This window comes from Lepidochelys olivacea (genome assembly GCF_965140295.1).
Source record: "Lepidochelys olivacea isolate rLepOli2 genome assembly, chromosome: 14".
Classification (NCBI taxonomy): domain Eukaryota; kingdom Metazoa; phylum Chordata; order Testudines; family Cheloniidae; genus Lepidochelys; species Lepidochelys olivacea.
This window is the reverse complement of record NC_140424.1, coordinates 8,415,141-8,427,573: the sequence shown is the minus strand read 5'-3', so window position 1 is coordinate 8,427,573 and position 12,433 is coordinate 8,415,141. Positions and strand designations below refer to the sequence as shown.

The following is a 12,433-nucleotide window of genomic DNA, read 5'->3' as shown; positions in this document are numbered from 1 at the left end:
ACATCTATACACCAAAGACCAGCTATATGAGACTGTCATGCTAAGCACTGAAGTACAGTGTAATTTCTGTTCAACTGCTTCTATAAAAATCCAAGCCATGTAATTTACTGAGAGTTGAGTACATGTATTGATGGTTGGCTCCAAATATCTGCTGAGCAGCACTCCACCCATGGCGATTCACATTCACATTTTAACTTTTGAGTATTAAGCAGAAAGAATTAATTATGGAATCAGACTGTCTCCAGACAGGTCTTTTTGGGATTTTTTTTAAACATCACTTATACTGCCATTATAAGATCCGGTTTGACCAGTAAAACCTTGAAATAGTGATTCTGACTTGATTACTGTAACTTATTATTGAGAATTAATTGAGGGTGCTCTCAATTCAATTCAGATTGCATGTGACTGAATTCTCACCAAGTCAATTCCTTCTCCATGTCATGCCATTCTTATCCTTACCCACTTTGGCTTCCAGTAAAGTATAACGGATTTGAGCATTAATCATTGAAACTCAATAATACTGCACCATCCTACCTCCTAGTTTTTGTTATTTTGTACTCCTTCTCTGAATGACGTAAGAATAGCTGCTTTGCTCACAATGTTGAATGAAGGCTTTCTAAACTTTGAAAGACTTCATACTTTCAGTAATTATATCTCATAACTAATAAAAATCCTTTCATCAAGACATAAAAAGCTGAATTGCTTAAACTGTTAATTTAATATAGCCAAAGCTACATAAATGCATATTGTATTTCAGTAAGAAAAAAAGGCTGAAATAAATATTGAGCGTGTAAGTTACAGCCTTCGTTCCTTGAGGAAACCACACAGGTGATACAAATCATTAGCTTGTGTAGGGCACGCATGTAAACAAGGATTCAGATACAGCTTCTATGTAGTTGATACTTCATCTTGCTTGTTTTCTCTGCCTAGAATTTCCCTAGATTTTTTACTTTGTCAAAGCTATCTAGAGAAAACAGATTATACCAAATGCCAAATCACATACATCCATGGAGTTCCTTTAAATCTTTCACATCTGAACCAAGAATTATTGCCACAATACACATAACTCATAGAAAACACTTAATTCTTTCATTTACTAGTAACATTATACAGTTGCGTTTGAGGAGCATTATGTACTTCCCCCAGTTAGTAGTAGCATTTAACATTTACTTTACACCAGATTGCTGGATAATTAGAAATTCTAAAATTTAACATTAGGGAATTTATATCTTTGGCACTCATTTGGAAGGGACTGTACTTTGACAGCAGTCTACAATATTCTATTAAAACAAATGGCTCAGACTTCAATTTTTAACAAGAAGTTCTGTGGAGAAATGAAATGTTAGTAAAAATGTTAAATTAAAACAAGGTTGAGTAGATCTCATTCATAATTGTAGTGTCAATGTTTACAAAGTACTAGATAGGAAGTACAGAAGAAATTTCCTAATAATTAGAAAGCTACTAGAGTATTAAATATGTGGGCCTGCAGATGCAGACGTCTAGGTCTCTAAACAAAACTTAACAGACCTAAAATTAAAAAGTTATATAAGTCATATTTCTCAGGTAATTCAAAATTGTATTCTACCCCTTCAAAGAATATTACCTCCAGACAGAGTTAACAGGAAGGACAACTCCGTTTTGAACCCCTGCCACTAATATCTATATGAAATCCAAAAAAGGTATAGATTTGGACTTTTCTCTGGAATGGTCATATCACCACATAAAATTCAGTTAACAGGATACTTAACCATTTTACTAATGAACACTCCATCTCTCTCCCTTTCCCCACCACACACTCTCTCTTACGTGGAACATAACATTAAGTCAATGGAAATTCAGGACATAAGTATGTTTGGCAGTGCTAGAAAAATATGTCTAGAGGATATATCAAGCAGTCCAGCAGGACTAAAACTGTTTAAAACAGGAAGTATGGAAGCAACTTCAGAAATTCTTAACATTGCTACTGCCAGCCAGGTTGACGTTAGAAAGTTATTAACAATACATTTCAAAAAAACATTTGTATATGTGAAACTTGGGGGCAGACATTACTGCAATGTTTAAAGACTCTGAAGTAAAATCATAATCTGAAAGTGTTTAACATTCATTCCCATGATAGACAGATATTCCTACCATTTGCTGCAGCAAGGAAAGATTTGTTGTTGCCCCGTGCTTTGTTAGTAAGGTCTTCCGTGATATCCATATGCCGATGAATTTCTTGGCACATTTCTTCAAGAGTTTTGCAAAGATCAGCTTCCCAGTAATCTTTGTCTAGGCATTCAATTAACTGTGCCAGCTGGACCTTTGTGCTATAGTACCAGAGTTTCTTATCCTTCTCATTGTCTGAATCTTCCTCTCTGCAATAACAGTTTGAGAACAATTGTTTTATACATTTATTTTAGATAAGTGAAGAAAATTAGATAAGATGAATTTACCTGCTCCTTTTTTCCAAGAAAATATTAAGCAATAAGGGCTGAATAAGATTAACACCCGAGATTCACCTTTGGCCTCCCAAGCTTCTAAAGAAGCTCCCTCTCTTTCCACCTCCAAATGTTCTTTTCACACCACTTCCTCCCTGTTCCCTCAAAAAAGCCAATATTCACAATCACTTCCCAGGGAGGTTAAAAGAAAAGCTTTTAAATCATTGCCTCAAATCTGGTTTGTCCATCTTCCAGTAGGATTTACTACAGTTATTTTTCAATGATTACAATATTACTAAATGCCTATGCTTACCAAGCACTCCTAAAACCAATGCAATATTATGGCTTTGATATATTTAAAATTTCAGTCAGAAAATTTAAAGATGGGGAATCCCATAATCACCATGAAATGTTTTATATTACTATTCAGATAGTATTTACCTGTGTGCGCACGCATCAGAGTGGTGAAGAAGGCACAGGCCCTTGCGCTCGCTGCAGAGGATCTCTATTCAGATCCCTATAATCTGGAGGTTTGGGGAGCACAATGCTCTGCTCCTCCTCTATACCTAATTCTTCCAAACAAACCAGTCTGAAGCAACCCGATCAGGGGAACTTGCTGAATTTCCCTCACTACTGGCCCTCTCCAGTGTTTTTTCTCCCCAATGAAAGTATATGATTTGGCCTTATGCATTCAGGAACACAAGTATCCTTAGTGATTTGATGAGTTTATTTACATATTAGAATACTTTAAATAAAGATTATAAAGCAAGCTAAACAGTCAATTACACACAGACAGTGCAGAAAAACTCAAATTCACCAAAGTGTTGTTACGAAGACAATCATCCTCAAAATTGCAAAAATATCAGGAGCTTGGAAGTAATGGCAATATGACTTTACATTAAATCAACACCTTTCTAGACATTACTTCAAAATATGTTTTTGACTGGCTGACAGAATCTGGCATATCGCAAAGAAATACTACCCTTTCCATTAAAAAGGACTTAGGGGAATCTTTCCTTGCTTTTGGAAGGCAACTAAGACTCTAGTTAATTTATTCTTCTAGTCCAGTGGTCCCTAAACTTTTTACAGGGGGTCCCCATTACCGCTGTCTGCACCTCCTCCCTTCCCCAAAGCCGCCACTGGGAGCTAGGAGCGAGGCCAGGAGCTAGTGCCAAAGCAGAGCAGGACTGTGTGGTGTTCCCTTCCTGCCCCCTTTGGGGGCTGGCCCCTGCCCCGCCGCATCCCCCGCCCTCCTAGAGAGGCACGCCCCATAGTTTGGGGACTACTGCTCTAGTCTTTCTAATCTCCATCTGATCTTCATAGTTTAGCATGTTTTAGTTATTTAGTGGTTTTAAAAGGTTTCCAACAAAAATGATTATTTAAGGAAATTTTCAAGTTGTTCACACAGATTACAGATCCAACGGATAGTTCAAAAATAGTTTTTATATTGTCAACTCTTTGTTCTTATTTATCTCTGTGGTGTACTCTAACACTTAGCCACCTATGTGTTTTTCAAACTTAACAGAGTTAATGGTTAAACCATATTTCATCTAAACTAAGAAAAAATTATGCTAGTCTGATAGGTGCTTCAAATCCTATGAGTGAAGAGACTGTCGAACTACTGGGATATGGAAAGGAAAAGCAGGAGGAGGCAGAAACTCAAGAAGAGAAGGGAGAGAAAACAGCACGCAAGTGACAATATAGCTTATTCAGAAAAAGAAGAACAGACTGTAAACGAAAAGAACAGATAAGAGAAAAAAAGTGGTAAAAGAGCAAGAGGAAAAGAAAAAAGAATACATGCTTACAGTGTTGTATTTATTTGTTACTCGTTTTATATCCCTGGCAGACACCACTGCAATGATGGGAGTGGGAAGGGTTGGCAGAGCTGTTGTAGGAGCTAGACAGTCATTTTGCTGCTTAGTAATATTGTGGAGCACATGTAATTGTTGATAAGAGTTATACTTTTATGAAATTACTTAATTACTCAGCAGCAGGCATATTTGTTTTTCATTTTGAAACCAATTTATAAATCACACAAGATTACTGGCTAACCAACACAGAAGCCCACCTCACCTATCTATCTTAGCTACTTAGAAGACTCCCATTATCAAAGTATCTGAGTGCCTCTCAGTCTTTACTGTATTTATTCTCAACATCCCTGTCAGGTAGGAAAGTACTGTTATTCCCACTTTACAGATTGGAAATGGACACAGAAAGAAGCTACGCGACTTACCGAGACTTTGGCTGTGGCCATCAAGCAGGTTTCTTCCTCTGACCTCCTTTTTTCCCCACCTAGCTTCCTACCAATGAATCCAAAATGCCACAGCTAAAGTCATATCTGTTGCTCTGACCATACAGTTACCCAGCCTAAGACACCCATCTCCTCCTCCCCCTCCCTCTGTTCTCATTTCTTCTTACTCCGGTGTTGCAGGGCTCCCTCAGGTCACCCCATCATACAGCAATGTAGATTCACATCTAGTAGATTTCTCTCTCCACTCCAGGCATAGAGACAGAGAGCTTACCCTACCATCTATAAATTGCCATGTTATAGTCTGACACCCCAAAAGAATCCTGAGCCACCCAGATGGATGCTACATCACAAAGGGATGATATTTTACAGGAGAGACCACAAAGGTAAACTTTCTGGATCTAGTCAAAGCTCTAATCGTTTCATGACTGCTCTGATCATGTACAGGAAACAGACTACTAAAAAACAAAGTATTTTTTGAGAGTGCCATCTAATTTTTTCACAGGGTTTCACTGGGCATGGTATTTCCCTGGCAAGAAAGCTACAAAGCACATAAGGACAGCCACACTCAGGCAGACCAATAGTCCATATATCCCAGTATCCTGTCTTCTGACAGCGGCCAGTGCTAGGTCCTTCAGAGGGAGTGAACAAAACAACTTATTGAGTGATCCATTCCATTGTCCAGTCAGAGGTTTAGGAACACTCAGCTAATGGCTGTTCCTTTCTAGATTAGAAACTGCTCTTCCCAGAGGACAGGGTAGATAAAAATCAATTATTTTTTTTTTAAATAAAAAATCTGATTTTTTTATTTAAATCCATTTTTCTGATAAAATGCTTTTTGAGGGAAAAAACCTATCTAAAGATAGTTTTAATTAAGATACATTATAGCTCAAAAACATCTCATTCTGGAATAGGGATTTAAATTCTAATTCTATTATATGAGACAATATATTCACATAATGTTTAAGAAAAGTTGGTAAATGAGTTCCAATAGTTCATGGATTAGGGACCCAATCTTAGGCGGTTCCAGGGGCTTCTGTACAGATTTAGTTTATCTTTCTATCTACCCAATGGGACTCAGTGCTCAGTCTAGAAGATACCATCAGAGATGCTTAGTTTGCAGTTCTCAAACCGTGGATTTGTGTCTCCAGAGATAACATACTTGTTAACAGCAAAAATGTTTTAAAATAAATAAATATCTAGAGAGATGAAAAATAACAGACCTCAACCCTACTGTCCCTCTGCAAATTTGTGTACAAAGAGTCAATCCCTTACCTCTCTTTAAAAGTGCAAAGTTTCAGAAAGTTCAATGAATAGAAGATTGTTGGGGGCAGAGTAGATCTGGACAAGGAGAAGAAGTCTAGAGATAAATGTGAGAAGGGAGGGACAGGCAGCAGAAACAAAAGTGAAACTGTTTGAGCAGCATATTCCAGAAGTCTTGAGGTCTTTCTGAGTGTAGCCCTCATTGATTTGAGATCTACCATACCATTCTCTCACTAGAAGGGAAAACCTATAATGACAGCAGGCCGTAAAAAAGACCCAGTTTGGGAATATTTTAATGAAGTTCCTCTACCTGTGGGTAAGAGAGGCATGCATGCAAAACGAAAACAGTGCAAAAAAAGCAATGCAAAGCCTGGTTGACCGAATGAAACAACATCATTAGAAGTGTTCCTTCTCAGGAAGGAGCTGCGTTGAAGATGATGAAAGGAACACATCTGAACATGCAGAATCTTCAGGTTGGTAAACTTTTTTATTTCATTACTTCTTTCTTAAGGGCTTCCTTCTGGTCTATTCTTGAATTCTCATGTCTGAGCAAAAAAATATATTTGTTACTCTATCATTTTAGATGCAGTTGTGATAAAAAATAAATAAAGCTGAAATAGGCAGATCTTCCTGCGGGAAGTGGCGTGGGCCAAGGGACTTACTGGCTGCCACTTCCCGCAGTCCCCATTGGCTGGGCACAGGGAACCGCAGCCAGTGGGAGCTGTGATCAGCCGAACCTGCAGATGCAGCAGATAAACAAACCGGCCGGGCCCTCCAGGGGCTTTCCCTGAACAAGTGGTGTCCCAAGTCTGGGAAACACTGGTCTAGAAGGTGAAATTGTTAACCTGAGTCTTGACGGGTGGAGCAATGTCCACAATGATCCTGTTGTATGTGCTTGTCTGACAATCAAAGAAGGGAATAAGAAGGGGAGTACATGTGGCACCTTAGAGACTAACAAATTTATTTGAGCATAAGCTTTCATAAGCTACAGCTCACATCCGATGAAGTGAGCTGTAGCTCATGAAAGCTTATGCTCAAATAAATTTGTTAGTCTCTAAGGTGCCACATGTACTCATTTTCTTTTTGTGGATACAGACTAACACGGCTGCTACTCTGAAACCTGTCATTGAAGAAGGGAATGTCTTCCTTATAGAAACAACTGATATATCAGGAAATGCACACACAGCGGAATACTTACAAGAAGTAGCAGTAAAAGCAATAAACTGAAAAACAATTCAAATGTCCAGTATGCAGCTTGGTCACAGACAATGCTACAAATGTATCCAAGATTAGAAGAAACTGAGAAGAGAGTCCCAAGCTAATAACATACGGTTGCAGTGCTCATTTATGCACCTCCTAGCCAAAGACTTCAGTGTTCCAGAAATAAAGGCTAATAATGTTGAAATTGCAAAATACTTCCGTAACAACCACTTTGCAGCAGCTGCTCTGAAAAAGTGGGAGGAACCAAGCTAACTCTCCCACAAGACGTACGACGGAACTCAGTAGTGGACTGTTTTGAGCACTATATCAAGATCTGGCCTAATCTGATGACAGTTTGTGAACAAAATAGTGAAAAAATAGCCCAAGTTCTCAACATTGGGCTTAAGAGAAATGTTGAACACATGCTGAGTGCCCTGAAGCCTATTTCTATAGCCTTGAACAAAATGAAGGGAAATAGCTGTAAATAGCTGTTCTATTGCCGATGCTGTTGAAATTTGGAAGGAACTGAGATCTTAAAAAGATAAATATGCAAGGACAGAGTTAAATTACAAGCATTTAAAAAAAACGAATGGGACAAGCACTGTCTCCAGCTCATTTTCTTGCCAATATTTGCAATACTCGGTACCAGGGTCAAACCTTAACTGCTGAAGAAGAGGAATTGGCTATGACATGGATATCCAGCAATCATCCCTCCATTATGCCAACTATAATAAACTTCAGAGCGAATGATACACCATTCAAGAAATATATGTTTGCTGATGATGTTTTAAAGAAAGTCACTCCATTGAACTGGTGGAAGTCACTTAAGCACTTCAATTCAGAGACTGTTGAAGTGATAATCTCACTTTTAACAGCAGTAGCTTCTTCTGCTGGTGCAGAAAGAATATTTTCTTCCTTTGGACTAATTCATTCCAAATTGAGAAATCGTTTGGGACCTGAAAAAGCAGGAAAGCTTGTTTTTCTTTTCCAGATTATGAACAAACAGGAAAATGAAGCAGAAGATGACTGAGTTAGCTGCAGAAGCCAATATTTTATGTTCCTCATGTTGATCTGGCTGACACAGTTGATTTAATTTTTATTTAAAAAAACAAATGTCATTTAACTATTTTAGTTAAAAACAATTTTAACAAAAACAAACCTGATTTTAAAAAACTTGAATGTTTAAATTCAAAAATTCATATGCTTGTTTTGTTAAAATATTATATGCTTGCTGTTGAAGGAAAAAAATCCAGAATACACAACATTGATTTAGTCAAATAAAACAGTTTAAATGTCTGGTGATATTCTCCTCCTAATACAGCATGGCAAGAAAATCCTCCAAATATTAATGATTAACCTGTTGAATTGGAGATAGTTCACCTCCCAATGACTTCATAAATATCTGCTTCAATTACCTTTGGTAAATGAAATAACCAAACAATAATTCATTTTCCAATGTAACTATAAAACTAATCTGAAAAGTTTTCAAAATAAATCACTTTAAAAACGTATAGTGTGTACCTTTTAAAAATGAAACCTACATCTCTATCTCTGAGTTGTGAAGAATATGTATTAAAGGTTATAACAACCAACAAGAATGCACTTTTACGTAGAAATCCATGATTAAATTGAGTCTTCCTAACTAGAGGTTTAAATCAAATCCACCCTGCCAGAGGATTTTCCCTTCTTGGGATGATGTCAAATAAAGATTGGAAAGGGCATGAGACATGAAGAGATCCAAAGAAAACAAGGACTCAGGTCTACTGATGCCCATGATCTGGGCCTGCTGGGAGCCTTACAGAATGAGAGAGATGAGATCTGGAGTTTGTGTTGACAGTGTGGGAGGTAGATCATTGCCACTCAAAGAAGCTGTTTCAACAGAAACACCTGATATTTCTGGGCTGGGTTAGTCAGCACTGCTCCTAGAGAATGAATCAGGAGAGACAGCGGAGGATAGAACCAGAGAGACAGAATGGGGCCCAGGACTCTTGCTGCTTCTGGTGCATTTGGGACAAAAGGAGTCTGCTAGAGCACGGGTCAGTGGAAACTCCCATACCTTGGGCACTTTCTTCCCCTCTGTCCAACCTGGCCTTTTCGTTTTGAGGACATGTTCAGCTTGACATAATGAAATCACAGGAAAAAACTGTGAATATCTGTAAAGCCTGGTCCTGCTTCAGTAAACAGGCTTCCAGCCCTTCCTGATGCTGCTATGGAGTGCGGGAGACCACACATACACAAAGCTGAACAGGAGCAGAGGACTCCAACCTATGGAAACCTCAGCACTACTGACAACCGAAACAGGAAGTACTGAGTAAAAGGAATCCCCCTGGTGTCCTTGATATACTGCCCTAAAGTGCCCCCCTCCCCTCACACACACACACCTGATTCGTTGGCGGATTGGAGGGGAAAAAAAAGAAGGCCAAACTTCTGCCTAAAAAGAGGACACAAACATCCCAGAGGAACTTTTGTCTGCCTTGAAATGGAGTCTGGGTTTAAATATGGCTGCAGTACCACAAGCATGCTACCAGACTAGCCAATATCAGGTTTAAGAGGGGGAAATCTCAAGACAAATTTTACATTTTAGTATGTCTACACAGTAACAACACACCTGCAGCTGGCCTGAGTCAGCTGACTTGGGCTTGCAGAGCTCAAGCTGCAGGGCTGTAAAAATGTGGTGTAGCTGTTTGGGTCAGATTGCAACCAAGGCTCTGGGGCCCTTCTGCCTTGTGGGGTACCAGAGCTTGAGCTCCGGCTTGAGCCTGAACATCTACGCCGCAATTTTACAGTCCCACAGCACAAGTCAGTTGACATGGGCCAGCTATGGGTGTTTAATCACTGTGTAGACATTCCCTATCTTATCTTTAAAGTGTGGAATTCAATATTTAATATTAGTAAGTATGTTGAGTTTTGACAGAGGGATCAGAGGCTGCTAAACAGCCTGGGAGCTTGATTTATGGCTCTCTGTTAATCCGAACTATTACAGTTGATGTTTCTCCCACTTCCTCCTCATTTCCAGAGATTCTGGTTAAGCAATATCTCCAATGGAAAATGTTAAGACCTTCAGTGTAACCAGAATGACTTAATAAGGGGAGGTACAAGTTTGAGTTGGGGCCACTATGCCTGATAAAACTGGTGGAGCCACGACCTACCACCTTTGGCTTTAAGTTTTAAGAAAATGTATTGAGTGGAGATGGAAGTTTGTCAAGGTAAACTTTGAAATATGTTACATCAATGCAAAATTGAGAATCTGAGACCTGTTTTGTAAGAATCAAATTACTACAGAAAAAGGATCTAAATTTGACATTACTAACAGATGTTAGATAATTAAACTACCATCATCCCCTTCTTGCCCTCTCAGTCCTCATTTTAGGGCAAAGCTTTCTTCAAAATTTTATCTTACGTACTGATTTAACTGTTTTAGTTGCATTTTTTACTCCTGGGGAATTCTGTGCAGAATTCATGTCCCCCACAGATTTCTTTGCTTCCCTGCAGAAAAATGACTTCTGATGGGGAAGCAAAGGGAAGCCGCAAGAGCGGTCGTGTGATCCTCCTTAGCAGCGCAGGCAAGTCAGTTTGGGTGCCTGGAGCAGCTGGTAGAAACGTAAGTCACCGCTTGGGGGCAGGGGGGTAGCAGGCAGTAGGATGGGCAATCACCACTGGGGGGGGGGGGGGATGGGCAATCACAGGTTTTGGAGGGGTGGGGGGGAAAATGGACAGTCATGCGTGTGAGAGTGTGAAACTTGGTCGGTCCCTCTCGCTCGCTCCTGTGGCACGCTAATGTACAGAATTACAGAATCATAGAACTGGAAGGGACCTTGGGAGGTCATCTAGTCCAGTCCCCTGCACTCATGGAAGGACTAAGTATTATCTAGACCATCCCTGACAGGTGTATACTCCTGGGGGAATTCTGCACCACTGCACAATGCAGAATTTTGCAGAAATTAACGTGTGCACAGAATTTCTTTCCCCCACAGAAATGGGCTGCAGTGCTGCTAGCTGCCACCAGGGGCCACTGGACCCAGCAGAACCCAACTCGCACATAGAAGACACTGCTGGGGGAGGGAGAGGGAGCTAGAAGGTTCCTGGCAGCTGCGGTTCCCAGCATTCTGTGAGGGAAGGAAAAAGCAGTGTGCAGGAAACTCCATGCAAGCCTGGTACCAAGCATAAGGCTGTTTCTCCCTCTGTATCTCTGGGCTCTTGCGGGGAGGGTTGTGGGTGTCTGGCCTCCTGGCTGGGCTCAGGGGAGGCAGAGAAACAGGAACGGGGTTGTCATAGGGGTTTCTTTAATGCTCTATTCCTGGGGGAATGTTTGTGTGTGTCTGTATTATTATAGACATACTTGCTGACAGGTAGAGCTGGTCTCCACTACTGGGGAGATTGACACTGCTGCAATCTAGTGAAGACCCACTAAACCGACAGCAGAATGCTCTCCAGTTCACACTGGTACTCCAGCTCTCCGAGAAGAGTAAGGGAAGTCGACCGGAGTGCATCTCCCATCGATTCAGTGCCGTGAAGACACAGGAGTAAGTTATTCATGCAGCTGGACTGGTGTAACTTAGGTCAACTTACCCCTGTAGTGAAGACAACCCTGCATTTTGAAATAAATTACCAAAATAATTGAAACTGGTGTGATTATGTAGTGTTATAATAATAAAATTTGCAGAATTTTGTAGAATTCAAAAATACTGTATGCAAAATTTTTAATTTTGGGTATAGAATGCCCCCAGGAGTAATTTTTCCCCTTCCTTAGTTGTTTTTTGTTTTCAGGTTAGTAGTTACTACTCAGCATAATGCATATTCAGTACCAAAAAATGCACTAAAAAACAATAAAACTGTGACTGTAAAATTTGACACTGCAATTAACAACCATCAACTATTAAATCTGAAAAACAAGTACTGTAAAAACTAAAATTTGTGACAAATCATACTGGTATATTTTCTCTTGTTATTAAGATTGTTTAATGGGAGGGTTAAGATTTCCATTCCATTCCATGGCAAACTATAATTTCAAATTGTACCTGCACGAGTAGAGACTCCATATTAACACTGAAGTAAATCACTGATAAGTATCTGAAAGCCTAGATAGTGCCAAAAATGGCAAAAATAAAAATTTTAATTTTCAGTTTTAATAGTGTAATGTTAGCATAACAAGATTTCTAAATTATTTAAATCTGATATACTGTAACCATTCTCAGACTGTAAAGAACCTTTTCTCCTGCGTAACTGAACTGAGTTTCTCCCACCACCATTTTGGAATCTTAGGGAAGGGAGAGGAGATAATTAACATTATCTGAATTTATGTTAG

General features: G+C 39.5%; 1 protein-coding gene across 8 annotated transcripts in view; it reads right to left on the bottom strand.

The window, feature by feature from the left end:
* Positions 1–12,433, bottom strand: part of BPTF (bromodomain PHD finger transcription factor) — a 91,996-nt gene that overhangs the window by 53,506 nt on the left and 26,057 nt on the right. For all 8 annotated transcript variants that reach the window (XM_084647487.1, XM_084647492.1, XM_084647493.1 and 5 more), the window contains exon 3: positions 2,131–2,354. In XM_084647487.1, coding sequence (XP_084503613.1) covers positions 2,131–2,354 — 224 coding nt within the window. The remainder of the gene's footprint in view (positions 1–2,130; positions 2,355–12,433) is intronic.